Consider the following 20,586-nt stretch of genomic DNA (forward strand, 5'->3'; position numbering starts at 1 on the left):
GCTACACTCGGGACTCTATCATAGAATCCTTCGTTTTGTTTAGGATTAAATGTCCGCCCTCGCCGTAAATATATCATAATTCTGCTCCCGTGTGACACAATCTACTATTGTAAGGAGATAGGTATGTCGTCTGAGATGTTGAAGAGTTTAACAGACATATTTCAAAGGTTAAGCAAGTAGGTAAAAGAATACAATGCGCTTCATTGTATGTATCTTAAGTTTCATATTAAGATCATGATTTTACGATCCTGAAGATCTGCAGTAACGATGCACGTCACTATGTTGCTGATTGCTGAATGCTACGTTGTGGCTACGTTTCATTCATTTGCCATTGCATACATAACATCCAATTCGTATTAAACATGTGACAAAGGATTGTTATGTTTTGGAATTCTGTAAGTGCCCAAAGTTATTGTAAACGAGTGTTTAGTATGGACCTTATGATACTTACGTGTGTTTACAAAACCCCATAGTTTAACATCACTACAACTAGTAAATACTCATTATAGTCATTATATGTACATGTCATTAATATCTTGCGATCTGTACCCAATCACAATTATAGTATGTTTTGCGAATTTTGCGTTTTAAAATTATAAATTGTATGGAGATGACATTTCCCAAGCAGTTTCAAAAATACTATAGATAGTAGATAGGTAGGACGGCCCGTGAAACAATCCAACTTTGCCCTGAAGGGTTGGTGTACCAAAATAATTTAATGGACTAAATTTAATATATATATTCATATATTATTGAATATTTATGGACTAAATATATTATAATAATTATTATGTTTGAATATCATATCAGTTTCATGGTACATATTAGTTTTTACGTTGCGCTGGGTAAGCTATGCACAGGTTTGATCTGCGCTACTGTAAACAATCTGTGCAACAGTATTTCACGGGCATTATCGCACAATCAGCACCCCACACCGGGCCCGAGTTTCCGCCGCGCATCACAAGCACGCGGGCCGCTCGAACCACCGGCTGCGTACACCGTACAACGCGCGATCCGCAACCGTGCCGTTCTGACGGATGTTACGCGACTGTGGAATTTGATTTCCCTTTGAAATTTTATATCGATTTCTAAACGTGATTTGGAAGATTTTTCGCATATTGGAAAAATTGGTAAGTTTATGAGTTTGGTTAATTTATATATTTTTTTGATATTATCTTGGTAGGTTAGAAGATGCAAAACAAACAAAACTAACAAAATGTTAATATATTGTGTTTTATTATTTACTTGCCAGTAAAGTTAATTAAGCATGTTAAAAATAGATGAAACGCATATTTTTCAGAATTTGTCAATTTGACTGATATTAAGAAAATTAGCTTTAAAAATTGGAAGGTAAGTTAAAAGTTAAAACACACAAAACTGTGCATTCAAACTAATGGTGACCTGTTCTGATGGTGAGATGCGTCGAACTGAGCCGTCTCGACATCATATTTTATGTCAGTGGGTTACTTGAGCAAGGTTACCCAATAATGAATTGCATCAACATTTGCTTGGGGCTCTTTATTTGCCGAGAGTAGGCCTCTTAATAATGGATAAGAGATATTTTGTATGTACCTACTAAAAAAATCGAAGACGCTAAAAGCGTATCGAATACCAGAAGTATAAATAGTTATTTGGACAACAAGAGAGCAAAGGTTGATATATCTTCGAGTGCTTATTTTGTGTCCCGTCGGTTAGAATCTTGAGCTTAGCAAGGGATTCAAAAGTACATGGGGTGTAAATATCTTTGATTATGGTAAGAGGAAAATAGTATGAAAATAGAGGAAAGTAATCGTATTACGGTTCAATTTTTTTAACAGGTCGGCTTAGGTTTCAAGAGGAAATACCATTGAGCCCCTTCTCAGAATAATATCCGACGCGCTGACTATTAGGGCGGCTCCTAAATTTAAGTGTGATAAGAGCAACTGCAGCTTAGGTGAAAAATCCTGCGTAAAAATCTCAGAAATCTAGGTTTCGTTCTCGACATTATCCTCCTCCGAGAGACTCCTAACGAAATTTTGGGAACGTAATGAGAAATAAATTATCTGAGACTGATCGTTTTGATTTTTGCGTTTATTGTTCCCGATTATGTATGCTAGGCGTCTGTTTACGGCACATTTATTTGGCCGTTATTAGCGTTTCTTTAAAGTAGGTAACCTAGTTCTTATAAAAACAAGAATATCAAAAAAGCAAAACACAGGCACTGGTAATATTGAACTCATGTAAAAAATATTTTTCTAGGGTCAAAATCCAGAGAGGAAAATGTCGAGAACGTTTGTATGGAAAAATAACCACTAATGTTTCCTCCTAATATTCTTATTACGTACATGAATATCAAAACAGTAGGGAAACACAATAAAGATCGGCCAAGAACATGTCGGACCATGCTGAGTGTAGGGTTTCGAGTTACCATTTTATCAGAATAGGCTTAACGGTGGCTATTAGTAAGTATCATGTACATGTATTACAAGCATTTAAGGGAGTAACTTCGCAGCGCTTTATACGTCTTTTACCAAGAAGAGAGGACTTTTTGCAACAACTCAAAAACGGCTGGACCAATCATGTTCGCGGTACCTACCTATATTTTTCATTAGTTTTTATTATTTGCAAATGATGCAATGGTCAAAAATACAGAGACACATGCAGCATAATCACCTCATACTTGTACAAAAATTATATGTTTTTGAATACGTAATACCTAACTGTATGCTGAGAATCAATCGCGGATGAGAGATGATTGATGAGAATGAATTAATGACAGTCCATTTATGCACATAAGTTCTCGTACTTCGTGCCTATATGATTATGAAATACAATCTCATACACTTCCAATATGTTCGCAAATCTACATCCGCATTGAATTTATCGATAGATAGGTGACTAATTCATCATAGCAATCTAATCATTAACTTATTATCCTTAAAAATATATAAAATTAACATCTTAATATCATTAAATGGGTAGTAAAGGTTACGTTATATAGCAGAATTGCAGGTGAGGTGATAGAAAAATAAACCAAGTGCGAATCCGAACTATGGGTTCCGTAGAAATTTTAATCTAATATAGTCTGGATTGTATAAAAAATGGTTCAATAGTATGACCGATCCGATATCCGCCCGATCCGATATGACAATACTTATTATACTATGTGGTATGCTGCGTCGCCGTGCGATTGTTACGAAACAACACTGCTTGTAGAACAGTGATGGCGTATCGAAAGGAAAATATCGCATATTGCTATTAATTTGAGGTTCGATATTATAAATATTAATATGATAAAAAATAATAGTGTCATAATCATAATTCACGCGGGTTCACTGGGTACCTAATCTAAAAAATCGATTCATCGTGACAAAATGTGTAAAGTTTAAGACAATTTTGTGCTTCGAATTTAACAGTTTTAACGAGATGGTGCTGTATGGCTCCGTAAATTATAAGGTAACTTGCATTGTCAAAAGTTGACGTTTGACAATTCAGCGATCACAAAACATACCTACGGTGGGTGCAGTACAGTACAGGAAGACATGCAACCGAACTTGAACCGAGTTGTCCCGATGGACAGATGCCATAACATCTAAAAATTTATTGATTGAGTACCTATAGGGTTTGCAATCCGGATCCGAAATGTAGAAAATTATCCGATACGCGGATCTTCCCATACATTTCAAATCCATTGTGCAAACCCTAATAAGTACCTACCTATTGTCAAATTTGCGGGTATTTACTCGTTTTTTTTCTACCTCTTTATAACAATAAATAGCCCTGCTAATATAGATATTAAGGGATTTAATATAGATATTAATTTAATATATATAGATATTCGCTATCACTTTTATATCTTAAACACAAATAATGGTAAATCTAAGGCTGACAACATTGCTGTAGATACAGCGAAACTATAAATGCAAAACTCGGCAACGTTAGTCTGCGCGATAAGGTTAATGCCATTCTTAAATCAAAAACGTCATTTGAATAATTAGGCACATAGCCAACATCCGCATATACATATTTTACACGAAATATAAAATGATAATTTTGCATACCATATTTTTCTGATTAGTTGAGCATCTTATTCAACCGGCATCACGAAACTATTTTTTATTTTGAATAATTCAATTCAATTGATGTGGGCAAAAACAGCGATGGATTAATTGCCCTGATGGCATGGCTCCGCTGCCATAAAAAAACATAATAGTGGGCAAAACCAGTCAGCGATTAATGAACAATGTGGTACGAGTACAACATTTTTTAACCGTCTTCCAAAAAAAAGAGGTTGGTGCATTTGACAGAACTGTACCTTTAATAATTACTTATATTATCCTTCCTTGCTGAATCACCTGAACGGTTTTATTATCTTTAAATACAGGATGTGGAGTTTCAATATTTTCAAATACTTAGGTAGGGTTTGCACGAAGGATCTAAAAAGTACGGGAAGATCCGCGCATCCGAATCCATATCCGGATAATTTCATACCCTATTTACAGACAGTGTTATATTTATTTTATATCTATGTATATATGGATAGTTAAATGTTTATGACCGTAACTAGGTGTACCTAGATAAAGCGTCTTGAGTAATTCGATAAAAGTTTCATATATTGCTTTATAACTGCTATTCTCATTTGAATATATTCTCAATTAGTACCTTTTACCTTGAGTGGCAGCATTTGTAATAAGTACGAAAGTCCCCAAAAAGAAAACATGTTACTAGTGACAAGGCCAAATAATGGTCACTCTCGAATGGAAGTAAACAGGATTAATGTGTACGGAGTAGGTTGAGGTACGGAAGATGGGACAAGAAGCTGGGGCCGGATTGCGGACATTGCGGTGCGGCTTGCAACTTTGCAAGACGCCGAAAACATTATTATTAGGTACCTAAATAATAATAACCCTAAGGGGCCTAGACAAGATGACAATCGTTGTTATGACGACTGGTTTGGCCTAGTGGGTAGTGACCCTGCCTACGAAGCTGATGGTCCCGGGTTCAAATCCTGGTAAGGGCATTTATTCGTGTGATGAGCATGGCTATTTGTTCCTGAGTCATGGGTGTTTTCTATGTATTTAAGTATTTATAAATATTTATATATTATATGTATCGTTGTCAAAGTACCCTCAACACAAGCCTTATTTGAGCTTACTGTGGGACTTTAGTCAATTTGTGTAATAATGTCCTGTAATATTTATTTATTTAAAAACGCCAATCAAGCCTTAAATAATGTATGGAAATAGACACGTGACTATTCGTAGCATGTCTTCCCGATACGTTTTTTCTTTTCGTTTGGCGTTTGTCGATGTACGATTAACATCTTGGCTAGAGGTTAACATAGTTACAAAAATTTCGCACCTGTGCGGAAAAGACGATATCGTAAAACTGCATACCTATATGAAAGGCTCTATGTTCTATGTGTGGCATTCCCAATGATATGTGGAGCGTGCTTTATAATCTTCTAAATTTCAACCAAGCGTAGCCAGTATCTCTCAACATGAGTCTAATTTACAAAACATTGTCTCGGCTGTAAGCATAAGTATGGTCATAACTTGACGTTGCTATCCGAAACAACTACGTAATCAAAAATTATTTATACTGGAACTCTCGAACGCGCTCAGTAGAGTAACTGCAATAGCTAAGTTTTACTACTGACCTCCAGAACGGCTTCCCCGAGTAATGACTCGTATTAGATACCTTAAATTATCATGCACCCACTTTGTAAATTGCGGTGTAGTGCGTGCACCGCGGCGGACGTAATTTCAGTTTACGAAACACGACATGTATTTCCATCGCTGATTGTTAACTGAAGTTGTTTAGATTTGATTTTATTTTGGTTTCGTCTTAAGCCATGTAACTAGTTTTTACCACTTCATGATACCTACGAGAAACTAGATTGTTCGTGGTCAGTGGCAGTGGTTCGTAGGTATCTTTTGCGAAAACTGCAACTATTGTAGAAAGGGTATCTAAGAAGAAAATATGATTTGGTCTTTAAGGCCCAGTAAGTTCGTGTTACTCTCTCTATCTCAGGTAAGCGTGAGCGAGATGAAAGTGCGTGCCCAGGAGCGCGGATTTCATGTTTTTAAATGTTTAAATAAAAAAGTAATCGATACATTCCCTTAAATATGACATTGCCGATTTTTAGAAGCAATTATCATATTTTTAGCTTTTGTGCCTAATCAGTTACACATCTTTAAAATGCGCGATTTTTTTTCTATAAAGGGAAAGTAAATAACTCAGGATTTGAATCGATGCAGTCCTTCGAGAAAGATTGATTATTTAATTTATGGCAGCAGTATTGTGATCCAAAAAAACTCTATGACTTTTTAAAAACTGTTTTTTCTGAACCTACTGCGCCTTAATGGTTTCCAGAAATATTATAGATGAGACTTGGATAATATCTATGCTTTCGTAATTTATGTATTGACGCTTTGGTTACACGTGGTTGCATTAAGAGTCCTTATTCCTACAGACGAGCGTATTTTGTAAAATGCTTCCTTTTTCATTCAAGATTACGACGTAACTATTAGTATTTATTTAAAAACTGGTAACGTACTTAAATAATCGTTTCCTAAACTAGCGGCTCCAACAGTTCAAATTTTAATTTTCTCTTTTAAACCTCTTTTTTAATGAGTTTTTTTGGGAGTCTTTTCCAAATTTTGCAGTGAGATGTGGCGTTTCGGTTCTCAATTTTGCTGTAAACAAGAATCATTTGGTAGATGAATGACTACAATTTAATTCAACATATCTCGTACGAGGGGCTGGAATGATGAACAATCGAAGATTCATTTGAAAAAACTGATAAATAACCTTCCGAGTTTTCTTCATTTTTTTGGCGAAAACAGGGTTTTATTATATTTTTTTTCCGCAAATTGTACGCATATTTTGCTTTAAAAATAATATTATAGCAAACTGTAACTTTATGTTAACCTATAAAAAAAAAAACATAACTATGGGACCTACATTGCCGTAAATTTATATTTTTTTTAAACACGTATAAATCACGCAGCAGCGACGCCCCGCTCTCAGTCCGCGCGGAGCGCGCTTAGAGGACGGACCTGTGCTCGATTGTAAGGCATTCGTTACGTTCGTAATCAGCTACGGAGTTCCGAGAAGTGCTATATACTGCGATTAGAAAATCTTAATAAAAGTTCATTTTTTACACTATGCTTAACAACAGACTCGCTTATCGATGGATTTTCAGTGGTCCTTTTTTATACTACGTCGGTGGCAAACAAGCTTACGGCCCGCCTGATTGTAAGCAGTATCCGTAGCCTATGTATGCCTGCAACTCCAGAGGAGTTACATGCGCGTTGCCGACCCTAACCCCCTCCCTCCCCTCGTTGAGCTCTGGCAACCTTACTCACCGGCAGGAACACAACACTATGAGTAGGGTTTAGTGTTATTTGGCGGCGATATTCTGAAAAACGCATTTTTACTTGAAATTACGTTAGGGTTTGCATTATTATTTTTGACCCGGATGAAGTCCAAGTTCTCATCATGGAGTCAGGAGTTTCAAATAAAACTGAAACTCTATAGCACTAATGTGCGCAAACGATTGGCATCTTGACTAGGCAGCATGGGTGCGTAGCCACCATGCCAAACGTTTACGATACGACAAGGAAACACTATCTGTCTCTCTATCGCACTAATATGTGCAATCGATTGGCTTCTTGGCTAGGTATCATGGGTGCGTAGCCAACATGCAAATTGTTTATGATACGACAACGAAACACTACTGTCTCTCTATAGCACTAACATGCGCAATCGATGGTCATGTTGGCTAGGCGCCATGGGTGCATAGCCAACATGACAATCTTTTACGTCACGACAACGAAACACTATCTGTCTCTCTATCGCACTAATATACTTTATTTATACCTGCAGTCATTTACTAACTTTTTCATTTTCCATTGGTGTGAAAGAGACAGAATAAAGAGCAAGGGTTATAGTACACTCTGTAGTCTGTACACTTAGTAGTAGTGTACATAAAAAAAACTACTGTGCATATAAAATAAAATAAAGTGTGCCCATATGATATCATATAACACTAAAATTAATGTTGCTTGACATTATATTGAAAACTATCAAGATTATTCTAGTCTGCATTGAAACGCGCGTCGCGTTGCCGGCGCTCGCGTACCGAGCGCCAACGCCATCTATCGAGCGTTATTTCGTGAAATCGGAGAACGCTCCAAGGAATAAGGGCTCTTAATTATAAAAATCTGCGCGCAGACTTGAGTTTTGATTTTTTGTCTAATTGACCTTAAACTTTGGCAACTAGTTGATGGTGGGATGTTACCGCTTACGAGGGTCATGCCAAAAGAATTTAGATACTCAAAAAATATAATGTTTATTCTTTAATACAGGTATGTATTTTTTCAAAGTATTCATCATGAACACGTATACATTTTTCTGCCCGTTTAATGTAAACCACTTAGAAAATAGCGACGACCACTCTTCTTTAGACACCTCCGAAATGTCATAGTAATAAGCATCTTTTTTCTGCCATACCGCTTTCCTCTTAACTTTTCTTTAATTTTCGGAAACAAGTGAAGATCACAGCAAGTGCCGGGATCCTGACTTCGGCCGCTTGACTCACCAAACTGATAATTTTAATACTTTTGGGACACAAACGGTGATATACGATTTCGAGTTAAATGTTTGTTGGTCCTCCAGCAGGACGGTAGCAATATGTCCCATCTTGCAGAAGAATGAGGTAAACATTTGTTTCTGTGAGCTGCGCGCTCGGCGACATTTTGTTAGAGTCAGCTCTATATACCGTACTCTATCTCCATACCGTCGACTGCCGCATTGTTTCAGGATCGCAGTTATATAACCATGTTTCTTACACGTTTTTTTTTCTCGCCAGCACCGCGCCCACTTTTCTATCATAAATTTACATCAATCTAGGCGATCCTCTTCCTGCAAGTCGTTGAATTTGTGAGGCGCCCATCTCGAACAACGCTTACGACGAGACAGCTGATATCGTTAATAATTGTTTGTAATACTGCTGATACATTGAACAGTCATAGTCATTTGTTACATAAAGTCGGATTACATGCCAAAAAAGTAAATTACAATATAGTAAAATTAATTAGTTACAACTTAGATCAGAATATGAAAGACTAAAACATTAAAATTTACAATTATACAACTATAATTAGTCACATCACAAATTCATCCAAATAATTTAATTTCTCACTCAAGCTCTACGTATACAATTTGCCCGTTCTCACGAATAATTTTTCTACATCATGCACATTTTCATGAATAACTGCGGTTGGTGGCCACCCCTCTCCGGCTCATCTTCAAAACTACCCCGCCCTCTTTCAAATCCAGAAAACCAATTAAAAACTGTTGCAGATTCACCGAAAGTTATAACTGAAAGTTTAAAACATTCTTGAGGCTTTCAATATTTTTTGAAGTCATAATTAATCCTAACCCGAAAATCACGTCGAGTGAGCTCCATCGTTGCGGCGAATTCCCGCCAGATACATTCGGTTTTTTTAAAGATGACTGGCTAACCGGGTCTTCCATTTTTTTTAATTTATAACTGAATAACCAGCCTTTCTGGTGGTGTATAACATGCCAGAATAAAACAAATGAGCATAGAGTATCAAATTTTTTTTGTCATGGCCCTCGTACTCGAACCGGAATATACGAAAAGACCGGCTTTTGATTATGTCATTTAAGAAAATCGTATTATAGGGTTCCGTACTTAAAGGATAAAACGGAACCCTATTACTAAGACTCTGCTGTCCGTCCGTCTGTCTGTTTGTCTGTCTGTCCGTCTGTCACCAGGCTGTATCTCATGAACCGTGATAGAACAGACCAGACAAATGAAATTTTCACAGATGATGTATTTCTGTTGCCGCTATAACAATAAATACTAAAAAAGTACGGAGCCCTCGGTGGGCGAGTCCAACTCGCATTTGTCCGGTTTTCTTGGTAAATTAAAATGCCTAACTAACAAATGAAAACATTAAAAATGTTCAAGTGGGCTATTTTATATTGTTTGAAAAAAAAAAATTAAGTAAGGTACCTACCTGTACCTGTACGTGTTTTTAGGGTTCCGTAGCCAAATGGCAAAAACCGGAACCCTTATAGATTCGTCATGTCCGTCTGTCTGTCCGATTATGTCACAGCCACTTTTTTCCGAAACTATAAGGGCTATACTGTTCAAACTTGGTAAGTAGATGTATTCTATGAACCGCATTAGGATTTCTACACAAAAATAGAAAAAAAGCAATAAATTTTGGGGGTTCCCCATACTTAGAACTGAAACTCAAAAAATCTTTTACAGTACATATGGGGCTACTTTATAGCACTAGTGCGAGAAGTAGCATATTACGTTACTGTGTCGAACATTTAAAGGGCCATATGTACTGTAAAACGTTGTACGATACATGTGCGAATAGGTAATTCGCAACTCGTGTCGATTTAAAACACTCCCTTCGGTCGTGTTTTAATTTATCGCCACTCGTTTCGAAATTCCTATTTTTCGCACTTGTATCGTAATGTACTATTTTCATCAAACCCATACGTGTGGGGTATCTATGGATAGGTCTTTAAAAATGATATTGAGGTTTCTAATATCATTTTTTTCTAAACTGAATAGTTTGCGCGAGAGACACTTTCAAAGTGGTAAAATGTGTCCCCCCCCCCCGTAACTTCTAAAATAACAGAATGAAAAATCTAATAAAAATATATGATATACATTGCCATGCAAACTTCCACCGAAAATTGGTTTGAACGAGATCGAATAAGTAGTTTTTTTTAATACGTCATAAAATATAAAAAAAAAAAATTTTTCATCAAACCCATACGTGTGGGGTATCTATGGATAGGTCTTCAAAAATGATATTTAGGTTCCTAATATCATTTTTTTCTAAACTGAACAGTTTGCGCGAGAGACACTTCCAAAGTGAAAAAATGTGTGTAACTTCTAAAATAACAGAATGAAAAATCAAAAAAAAATATATGATATACATTACCATGCAAACTTCCACCGAAAATTGGTTTGAACGAGATCTAGTAAGTAGTTTTTTTAATAAGTCATAAAATAAAAATATTTTTTTTTTTCATCTAGCCCATACGCGTGGGGTATCTACGGATAGGTCTTCAAAAATGATATTGAGGTTTCTGATATCATTTTGTTCTAAACTGAATAGTTTGCGCGAGAGACACTTCCAAAGTGGTAAAACGTGTATCCAAAGTGGTAAAATGTTGAACGAGATCTAGTAAGTAGATTTTTCTTTAATACGTCATAAATGGTACGGAACCCTTCATGCGCGAGTCCGACTCGCACTTGGCCGCTTTTTTTATTTCACCTGTAAACCAACTTTTCATTTAATAATATCAAATCTAAAAGTAGCGAATTCCAAAGGGTCGTAAGTGTAGTATAGTATGACGTCATTACTATGGCTGAGAAGCTAAAAGAATGTTTTACTGAACGAAAGAGCCAGCGAAGAAACAAAAAACAAAGACACGTGATAACTGACAATGATATTTGAAAAGCCATTTGACAGCCGTAGTAATGACATCTCACTTCCAATTTACACTTTTTCGCGATTTTCTAAGAAATTTAAGGGTAAAAACATATTACATACAGAAAGCATATTTAAGTACCTATATGGTTTTCGATTTAGCCCTCTTAACAAATTATGAAATGTTGTCAATTGTAAGCCTATTGTATTAGGTACATACATGCTTTACTGCGGACTTGAAATATCTGATCTTTTGTGTTAAATTTAGAAGTCAATTTACAAATTACCATTAACTAGATGTTTACAATGTCTATTATTTACAAACAACTTAGAAGCAAAATAATGAAATAATAGGTACTCTTGTACAACTTCTAATGTTGATAGTATTTTTATATGGTACGTCCAGACATGATAATAGGTAGAGTTGGAAATCGTTTAAAATCTTTAAGGAAAAGACACAGATTGCAGGTTAAAAATCGCACTTCATCATCGTTCGTTTAGCAAATTCTTATATTCTAAATTTATGTATAGACAATTACTTTGTTTTTAAAGGCACAAAGGCGCTAACTGCTAACGGGATGGCTTTAACCTTAGGGTTGAGTTGCATACTAATGGCCTATCATGCCGAATGTGACTAACACTTTTACAATGTCCAGCAATGGGCATGCCAAGGGTCAACAATAGTAATCTTTTCATGAGTCGGTAACTTCCACTTCATCAAAATATAATACATACCTACTTATACTTGCTTACAATGTGTATGACAAAAGCGAAAAGTGCAAGACGAAAACTAAGGAATTGGATAAAAATTTGATTATTATCATCTCTATCGAATAACCTTAAGTACTCTGCAATAAAACAATGATACATTTAGTTAAAATATTAGTTTTAGTTACCCTTTTGCATACCAAATGAGGTTTAAGCCTGTAATAAACCTACCACTATAAGTAATTCTTAACACCTTGTACCTGGTAATGTTTAATGCAAATAAATTACGGCAAGGGAGCTCAAAAATATCTGAACTTGCACTTTAACGTCTTGATAATAGAGACTTTGTTTAGATATTTGTGACCATTTTGGCCGTTACGATATATCTGATGGCGATTGTACACTAATATTGTTGTGGAATCGTCACGTTTTGCGAAAACTAACAAGTTATATGAGTAACATGTTGCTGCTAGCCTGGGTCCACTTGAAGGAAATGCCCAAAAGTGCCCTGGCGGAAAGTTGCGAGTTCCTGGACAAGACATGCGTGCTGCTGCTGCCAAAGAACTCGCAAAAGAGGATACCGATAGCCATGTGAAGTGGAGGAGGAAAAGTCAGAAAGAGGAACTGGCTAAGCAGTAGTTATGACTGTGACCGGAATAAACAGTTAGATGAGAGAGATTCAGTAAATATTTTACCTAACCTAACAAAAACGAAAAAATAATGGTTTTGCCCATACAATTTGAAAGTTGCAAATATGTTTATGTATAGGTAGTATAATAACTAGTTAACTCCCAGTCAGACTCTTATTCACATAAATTAGCAAACCTTTGTTAATTGTTGCTTTCTAACAAACACAAATGCCGAAATGATAGAGGGACAAATAGCGTGTTAGAGTTGATAAACTTATGAATAACGCCATTATACATCTTTACTGCTCAAAATGTTAGTTATAATTATCATGAGATAAATAATTATATAAACGCCAAAATATCATATCATGACAAGTTATGCAATAATGTTAATGTTTCATTATATTCACTTAGTTGCGGATTGCGGACAATGAATGCCTGTGAATGACTAGATATTCATGTCGGACGGATTGAAAGCCACAAGGTACTGAGAAAGTTGGAAGATATAAAATTAACACGTTGGTAGTTCGAGTACCTAGCATCAGAGAAAGTCATAGTTTCTAAGATCTTTGCTTCATTACGTGATCAATATCGCTATCATGGTAGAATTAAATAATCAATATATTGACTGCATTCACTCAAGTCGAATAAATCTGTAGTTGGAATATAACAATGAGTATAATGACTTGATAATGACCACCGGCAGCTTGGGCCCTGCCCCGCTGCTGGTGGCGGCACCCTAGGTTAGGTTTTTTATAATGTATTTTGTTTTGTAAGTGTTTTTACATTCCTAAATAAGGAATTAAGTATTTAGGCAAAATTAATAACACCTCATCCATCATTTATGAAGACATCAACTCACTTAACTTCTTGTTTCGTCCATTCACAATTTTATTGAACTTGGTTATAATAACTAATTTTGTCAATATTTATGCATAGGTAAATTAAGTACTTATTAATTATAAATCATCATGCAAAGCAATTGTCAGTTGTAATACAATTGGTTTAATGAATGGTATAAAAATACGCGAAGGTAGGCACACAACGCAACCCAAATAAAATTCTTTAGCGTGCTAATAATGATACAGTGTTGTCCTTTAGTAAATAACTCAGTATTTGATTACCCGAAAGTTGTTCTTCAAATTAAGGCAAACGCCCTGCGTCCAAACAACGACTTAGCTAATTTACACTTTGGTACAAGGAAGGTGCAGAAATACCAAAGTATACAGCCAACAGCAAAAAATTCACACTTAAATTACTATTATTAACGTAGATCTTGGCAGCTGACTGTACAAATACAAACAAAGCTTCATGATAATATTGATAATTGTTAAATAAGAAACATTAGTTGAAACAGCCTTTTAATCATCTTGAGGTTCTCTAGTATTAATAATGTCACTGTGATGTATGTACTTAATGTCAACGACAAGTGTGGCAGCAACAGCTGCCTCTGTACACATCACATTGTTAAAAAAATCAACATGATAGAGTAACTACCTTAATTTACAAAGCGTGTTAAGTATTTATGTACACTTCGCACAGTAGGTTAATTGAGTACTTAGGTATTGCAAACATTACAGCATGTTTCAATTATACATAATAGCAAAACAAGTCGCGAAGGTAGTACGCAAGTAAGTACTCGCTCCTATTTAATATTACTGAGTAGTACTATTACCCATTCTAGAGTACGAGTGTACTCTAGCCAAGAATACTAAGAATAGAGAATTTATGGTGATTTCATGAAAATATCCTTGAAAATGCCAAACTAAAAATTCATTTATTTCCATACTGAAATAGAGTCAGACCAAGACAAATCCGCAACGATTTTGATAGCACACGCAGCAAGTGTTATTTTGAACTTCAAACTTCTATGAAATTATGACGTATAAGTAACACTTGCACTGCGTGTGCTATCAAAATCGTTGCAGACTTATATTGGTCTAATCCTTTTTAAACATACAATGCAAATAATTGATTTACTTGTTTTTGTATAAATTTGCTTTTTGTTATTGCTTTTATTTTATCTTTTATGTTGCGAAAGAAACGGAACAAACATTTAAAACGAAACGACATCGACATCCGGACCGGAGTAAGACAAATATTGTTTTTTCTTAAAGTTGGTCTTAACGAAATTAAAGTAATATTAAACAAAATACAGTGTTTGTGGCTTAAGCTACAACTGTTCTACGTATACCTCCATAATAGATATTCTGGAATGAAAAATAGTTTTAACGGTTTATGGATGAAAAACGGGTAGGTACTTAGCAACCAATTGAAAACGAATTAAGTACGAGCTTTTCGTATAGCCTAGTTAAGTTACTCTAGATCGACACGCACTTGAGTAATTAGGCACAAATCTTGAAAGGCTTTGAAAATGAAAATAAAGTTAACGGTCTCAATGACTTCAGCACAGTGCTTCTTTCTTATGTTTTTATTGTCGCCTCGTTCTTACCTCGTGGGATTGAGGGGTGCGTAAAAGAATACAGAATAGGTACCTAGGGCAGGGAAAATAACTACATTGACAATTTAGTTTCTGAACTATATGCGGGATATAATAACACAGTACGTATAACTACAAATACTATTGACTTAGGAACAATGATTATTGGATCTGTATTATATACAAGACCTTGTGTTCGGGTACTTCCTACTCGTATACCTAACAGTATACCTAACAGTATTCTTCGGTGGGATAAAAAATCCGGTTATGTAGATAGCTGTAACAGTGAGCTACAGGAAAATCATTTTATATATTATGTATAAGGTATAATATTCCGCCAGAGTTGGACACAGATTGATGAGAAAGTCACCATTTCTTTTGCTAGCGCTTGCGTGACAGTGAAATGTTATGGTGGATAGGTTGTCGACCCGCGGTCCTTTCACTAGTGCCTATAATGTTATTGTATTGTACGTCATCGCGGTCCCGCTTGATATGTGACCTTCGGATTATTAAGGCCGTCACCTTGAATGCAGGTTACCTAATATGTGCTAAATATATTCCGTATATGTATATACAGTAAATAAAATACGATCACGTTAACTACAATTTCCAAGCCATTGTACAACTTGTTTTCATTTTAAACACCGTATTTTCACGGTTAATTGTCATGCTTTCCCGCACTCTTGGCGTAGTCCCTTCAGAAATACTGGTTTAACAATTAACTGTAGTGTATGTATAGAATGAAGTAAGAACAAGAGCATGTCGGGCCACGCTTAGTGTAGGGTTCCGTAGTTACTCTTCCGTCACAATAAGCTAAACTGGAGCTTAAAGTATAGTAAATTGTTAACCAAGGGATGAAACGGTACCTTTCACCCGAGTTAAACAAATAGGCAAATTTGCATAATTAGTACCTAATTAAAGTAAGTCTTTTTACTATGAAGGGAAAACTTTTTACGATAACTCAAAAACAGCTAAACTGATCATGTCCGCTATAGTTTTCATTTAATGTTTTTCTTAAGCTCTACTTCCACGATTTTTTTCATATTTTTTGGATCTTTGGTTCAAAAGTTAGAGAGGGGGGACACATTTTTTTTTTCTTACGGAGCGATTATCTCTTTTGAAAGACCTTTCCAACGATACCCACACTCTAGAGTTGAAGCGAAAAAAAAATTTCACCCCCCCTTTACGTGTAGGGGAGGTACCCTACAAAAAAAAAATTAGATTTTATTGTACGACTTTGTCGGCTTTATTGATTTATATATCCATGCCAAATCTCAGCTTTCTAGCACTAACGACCACGGAGCAAAGCCTCGGACAGACAGACAGACAGACAGACAGACAGACGGACATGGCGAAACTATAAGGGTTCCTAGTTGACTACGGAACCCTAATAAAAAAGAATAATGTTCTATATTTTGAACATGCACAGGATAAATACAGAAGTAGGCAAACAGGCAAGTCCCAGTTAACACCCTCAAGAAAATGAAACGTAGTAGGTAGTTTTCAGACACTTCAATTCAAAGATATGTGTTGAGAGTAGAGCTCTAATAATATTATAAATGCTACAGCTTCGATGAGGTCAATACGCGATTCGAAGATACTTAAATAATATTTTATTATGATGAGTGGATAGGTAAAATACCTATTGAAACTATTTTTTGTGTGACATATCGAACATTTAATGTGTTTTTATGTTCTGTAAGTAGGTACTTATACCTAAGGTACTATTAGGGGATTTATTATGTTCCCCGGGCCTATTGTTAGGCTATTCCCGGTAATTCCCGGTATCAAGACTGATATTGTATAGAAAACCAGTAGCGGGAGCACACCCTATTTACTTATAAGTAAATAGGCACCAATCCTAGAAAATTGTTACAAGTTACAATAGTAGTTACCCTATTGTCAAATTTAATTCTTTTGTTTCAGGATTTAATGAGATCCAATCAATGAGAGGTTCCAATGCATAATATTTAGAAGTACCTAGCATATCCTGTAAAGTGCGAAGTGGAGTGACTCGCAACCATGTCGAGCACAGAGGCGATTGTCGACGACAATATGAACAAGACTAATGGAATCCATCTGAAAGAGGTAAGCGCAAGAGGTGCCCAAGGCCTATGGCCCACCAAAAATGAATTTATAAATTTCTTTCTATAAAAAAAAATTAAAAAATATACCTACTCAGATGCGACTTTATAATTTTACCTTAACTACTTTGATTCTGTTCGTTTAAATTATTTTAAGCTATTTCTATCCGAAGATTCTACACAGAAGAAAAGTTGACACCGTTTACATTTCAATTGATAAATTATCTATTTATTAAAAAGAAAGGTTTATGGTAAAGTAACTCCAAATATATTCATAAAATACTTACCACAAAATACACAAATATGTATGTACCTATAAAATTGTTCAACAATAAAATATTACACGGTGAAATAATCACAGTTTAGGTTAGGATAATCACAAATAATGGTATCTGGTGAACGATAATACCACTCAGTTCGATTGCGATATAATCTTTAAAATATGTGGGTAATATTTATGTACTTGGATAGATAACACTTTTGACCTAAAAACACCAGAACAATAATTTAAAAGGGTCCTCGAAATCAAAACATAACCAATAGTGTACTTAACGTTTTTTTGCAGCATTAAGAAAGTCTAAAGCTAATCAATAGGTTAAAATATATTTACGTTCATTAGACAAGAGATAGATGTAAGATGTAACAATAAACCCACAATTTATGTATCAACTTTTAGATTGCAAATTAGGTGATGGTCTAAGGCATCTAAGTTAGATGCGATATAATTTAATTTTTAGACGTTGTTGGAATGGAAATAAAAATTCAAATAAGATAAATATGGTTTCTTTTTCACGTCTTGTATACCTTTAATTTATGTACCCATAGCGGTTTAGCTACATAATTTTGGAATCTCTGACGTTAGAAAACCTTTGTGCGTCAGAAAGTTGTAAAAAAAACATGCATAATTCAACAACACATATTATAGCCTCAGAGCTACGCGATTTTTACTTATCGAGCCGTCCACAGTAGGTAATGACACGATTTTATCGTGACGATACAACAGAGGACTAAAATAATGAGATCATATGGAATCGCTTTTATAAGACCTGTCTGGCCTAGTAGGCACTTAGTGACCGTGCCTATGAAGCCGATAGTCCCGGGTTCAAATCCCAGTAAAGGCATTTATTTGTGTGTTGAGCACGGATATTTGTACCTGAGTCTTGGGAGTTTATATGTATGTAACTATATATTTATATATATGTGTGTGTATTATTATCATCGCCTAGGACCCATAGTACAAGCTTTGTTTAGTTTTAGCTTAATCTGTGTAAGATGTCCCCTAATAAGTATTTATATTATTTTTATTTTTACTATCGTCGACGACTATTTTTACGTTACCGTTCACGGTAGTATACAACAAATACGACAGCATACTACAAACAATCTCGTACATCATATATAGTCTAAGCAGGCGCTGGTAAACGTGTCGTTGCCGTGGCCGATAAAGTACATATAAAAGCTCTTAATAAATGATCCCTATTTAATAGCGTATTTTGTATTGAAAGGATGTTTGAGTGGTGCTGTTGTAAATTTACTATTTCGAGCTCTGAATACTAATCCGAAAAATAGGCAATTTGTTACATTGAGTGATTTGTATTTCATTGATTAGATTCCCTCACAGTGACACAGTCTTTATTTTAGGATTTCGACAAACCTAGAAATTATCCTAGAAGTACAAGTGTAATGTAATACCTCTGGTGTTGCAGGCATCCATAGGCTACGGTGACTGCTTACCATCAGGCGGGCCGTATACTTGTTAAAAACTTTTCAAAATTAGAAATAAAATAAGAATATTTGACTCCCCACTTCAGGTCAACAATGTGCACATCTATAATCTGTAGGTTTATTATTTTTGGGGTATCATATAATAATGCAATTTAACTGTCTATTAATATTTTAGCTTCAGTTATGTAGATAAGAGTATAGATTAAGAGATAAGAGATCAAATAGTGGTCATCGCATTAAATTTGATTATATTATATTAGGCATCGGAGTTTTTATCGCACGGTAAGACGTTAGCGAGCTATGGAGTCGACATTAGTAATAAAATTCCTGTTTTCGTAAAAACTAGTGAGTGAGCCTATTTTTCGAAAAAGGGAACCCAAGCGGACCCCGGGCACCTTTAGGATGCAACCGGAAAAACACTGAGATGTAAAGAAGAATCTAATGTTGTAAACGTGATCCAATTTTTATATGTTTATTTTTATATTGTTATATGTTGTTTTGTGTGTTAATTTTTATATGTTTTTATTTGCTGTTCAAATATTTCAAAAGAAATTAATTTAAAAAATTAACAGCTGGTCGTTGTTTTAAAAGAGCATCCTTTTATAATACTTAGTCTCCCATGTATTATTTTTGTTGACAATATTATTTAGTACGTGCCTTTACATGCTTTACTAGTAGTAAAGCATTAGCTATTAGTTGTAACTAATTATATAATATAAGTCATATTCAGAATATTCAGATATAATAAGCATACATCGTTATCGCGGGAGCAACAACGATTTGACAGTACTGAAAGATTATGACAAATGAACAATAACAGAAGTGACAATCCTATCGAGGAACGTTTATACGTACCTATGAGTTCAATATGAAACAGTAGAAAATTTAGAAATAAATTTGGTCATCTATTACGAAAATCAAAATAAAATTCTTTAAGAAGTAAATACTGATATAAAATTTAAATACATTAGTGACTTATTATTCAAGTTGACACGTTGACTCATAGGTAAGCATTTGCATAGTGAAATACGAGTTTGATGACCTTTTCCAACGAAAACTTCATGCCAAATACGAAGCACATCTTAGAGGTTTTGAATGTGTAAGCAGAATATTCAGTTTAAGTACCTATACAAAACAGGCATTTTGTTACATGTGTTCTTTGACAGGCTTGTTTTTGCTCCCGCGATAACGTTGAAATGGTTGAATTAATTCAGAAGGCTCCGATTTTGATGCCAACCTAATAATTTTAATAATTTACTATTTTTTAAGCTACTTTAAAAAATGTCTTAAATTTGGTTACTTAGCCGCCTCGTTAAATACGTGCCTAATCTGGTTATATCATCATAATATACTTGAGTGACGAAGTTTCGAGAAATTAGCATTTAAACCGGATCTCCCGATACTTAAATACTAAATAATCTAGAAATTCTAGAATTTATGTCATTTCGTAGATATCTATTCTACCTACTGATGAGCCTAGTGGGCTTGACCCCTAATAGGCAGATACGTAAAAAGTATGCACAAGAGAG

At 35.2% G+C, this 20,586-nt stretch overlaps 1 protein-coding gene across 1 annotated transcript in view; it reads left to right on the plus strand.

The window, feature by feature from the left end:
* The first annotated feature begins 798 nt into the window (after nt 1-798).
* The window catches only part of LOC133517692 (long-chain fatty acid transport protein 4-like), a 28,840-nt gene continuing 9,052 nt past the window's right edge, over nt 799-20,586 (plus strand). Inside the window, exons 1-2 of the mRNA XM_061851059.1 lie at nt 799-1,130; nt 17,175-17,336. Coding sequence (XP_061707043.1) covers nt 17,271-17,336 — 66 coding nt within the window. The 5' untranslated portion in view covers nt 799-1,130; nt 17,175-17,270. The remainder of the gene's footprint in view (nt 1,131-17,174; nt 17,337-20,586) is intronic.

This window comes from Cydia pomonella, chromosome 5, assembly GCF_033807575.1.
Source record: "Cydia pomonella isolate Wapato2018A chromosome 5, ilCydPomo1, whole genome shotgun sequence".
Taxonomy (NCBI): Eukaryota; Metazoa; Arthropoda; class Insecta; order Lepidoptera; family Tortricidae; genus Cydia; species Cydia pomonella.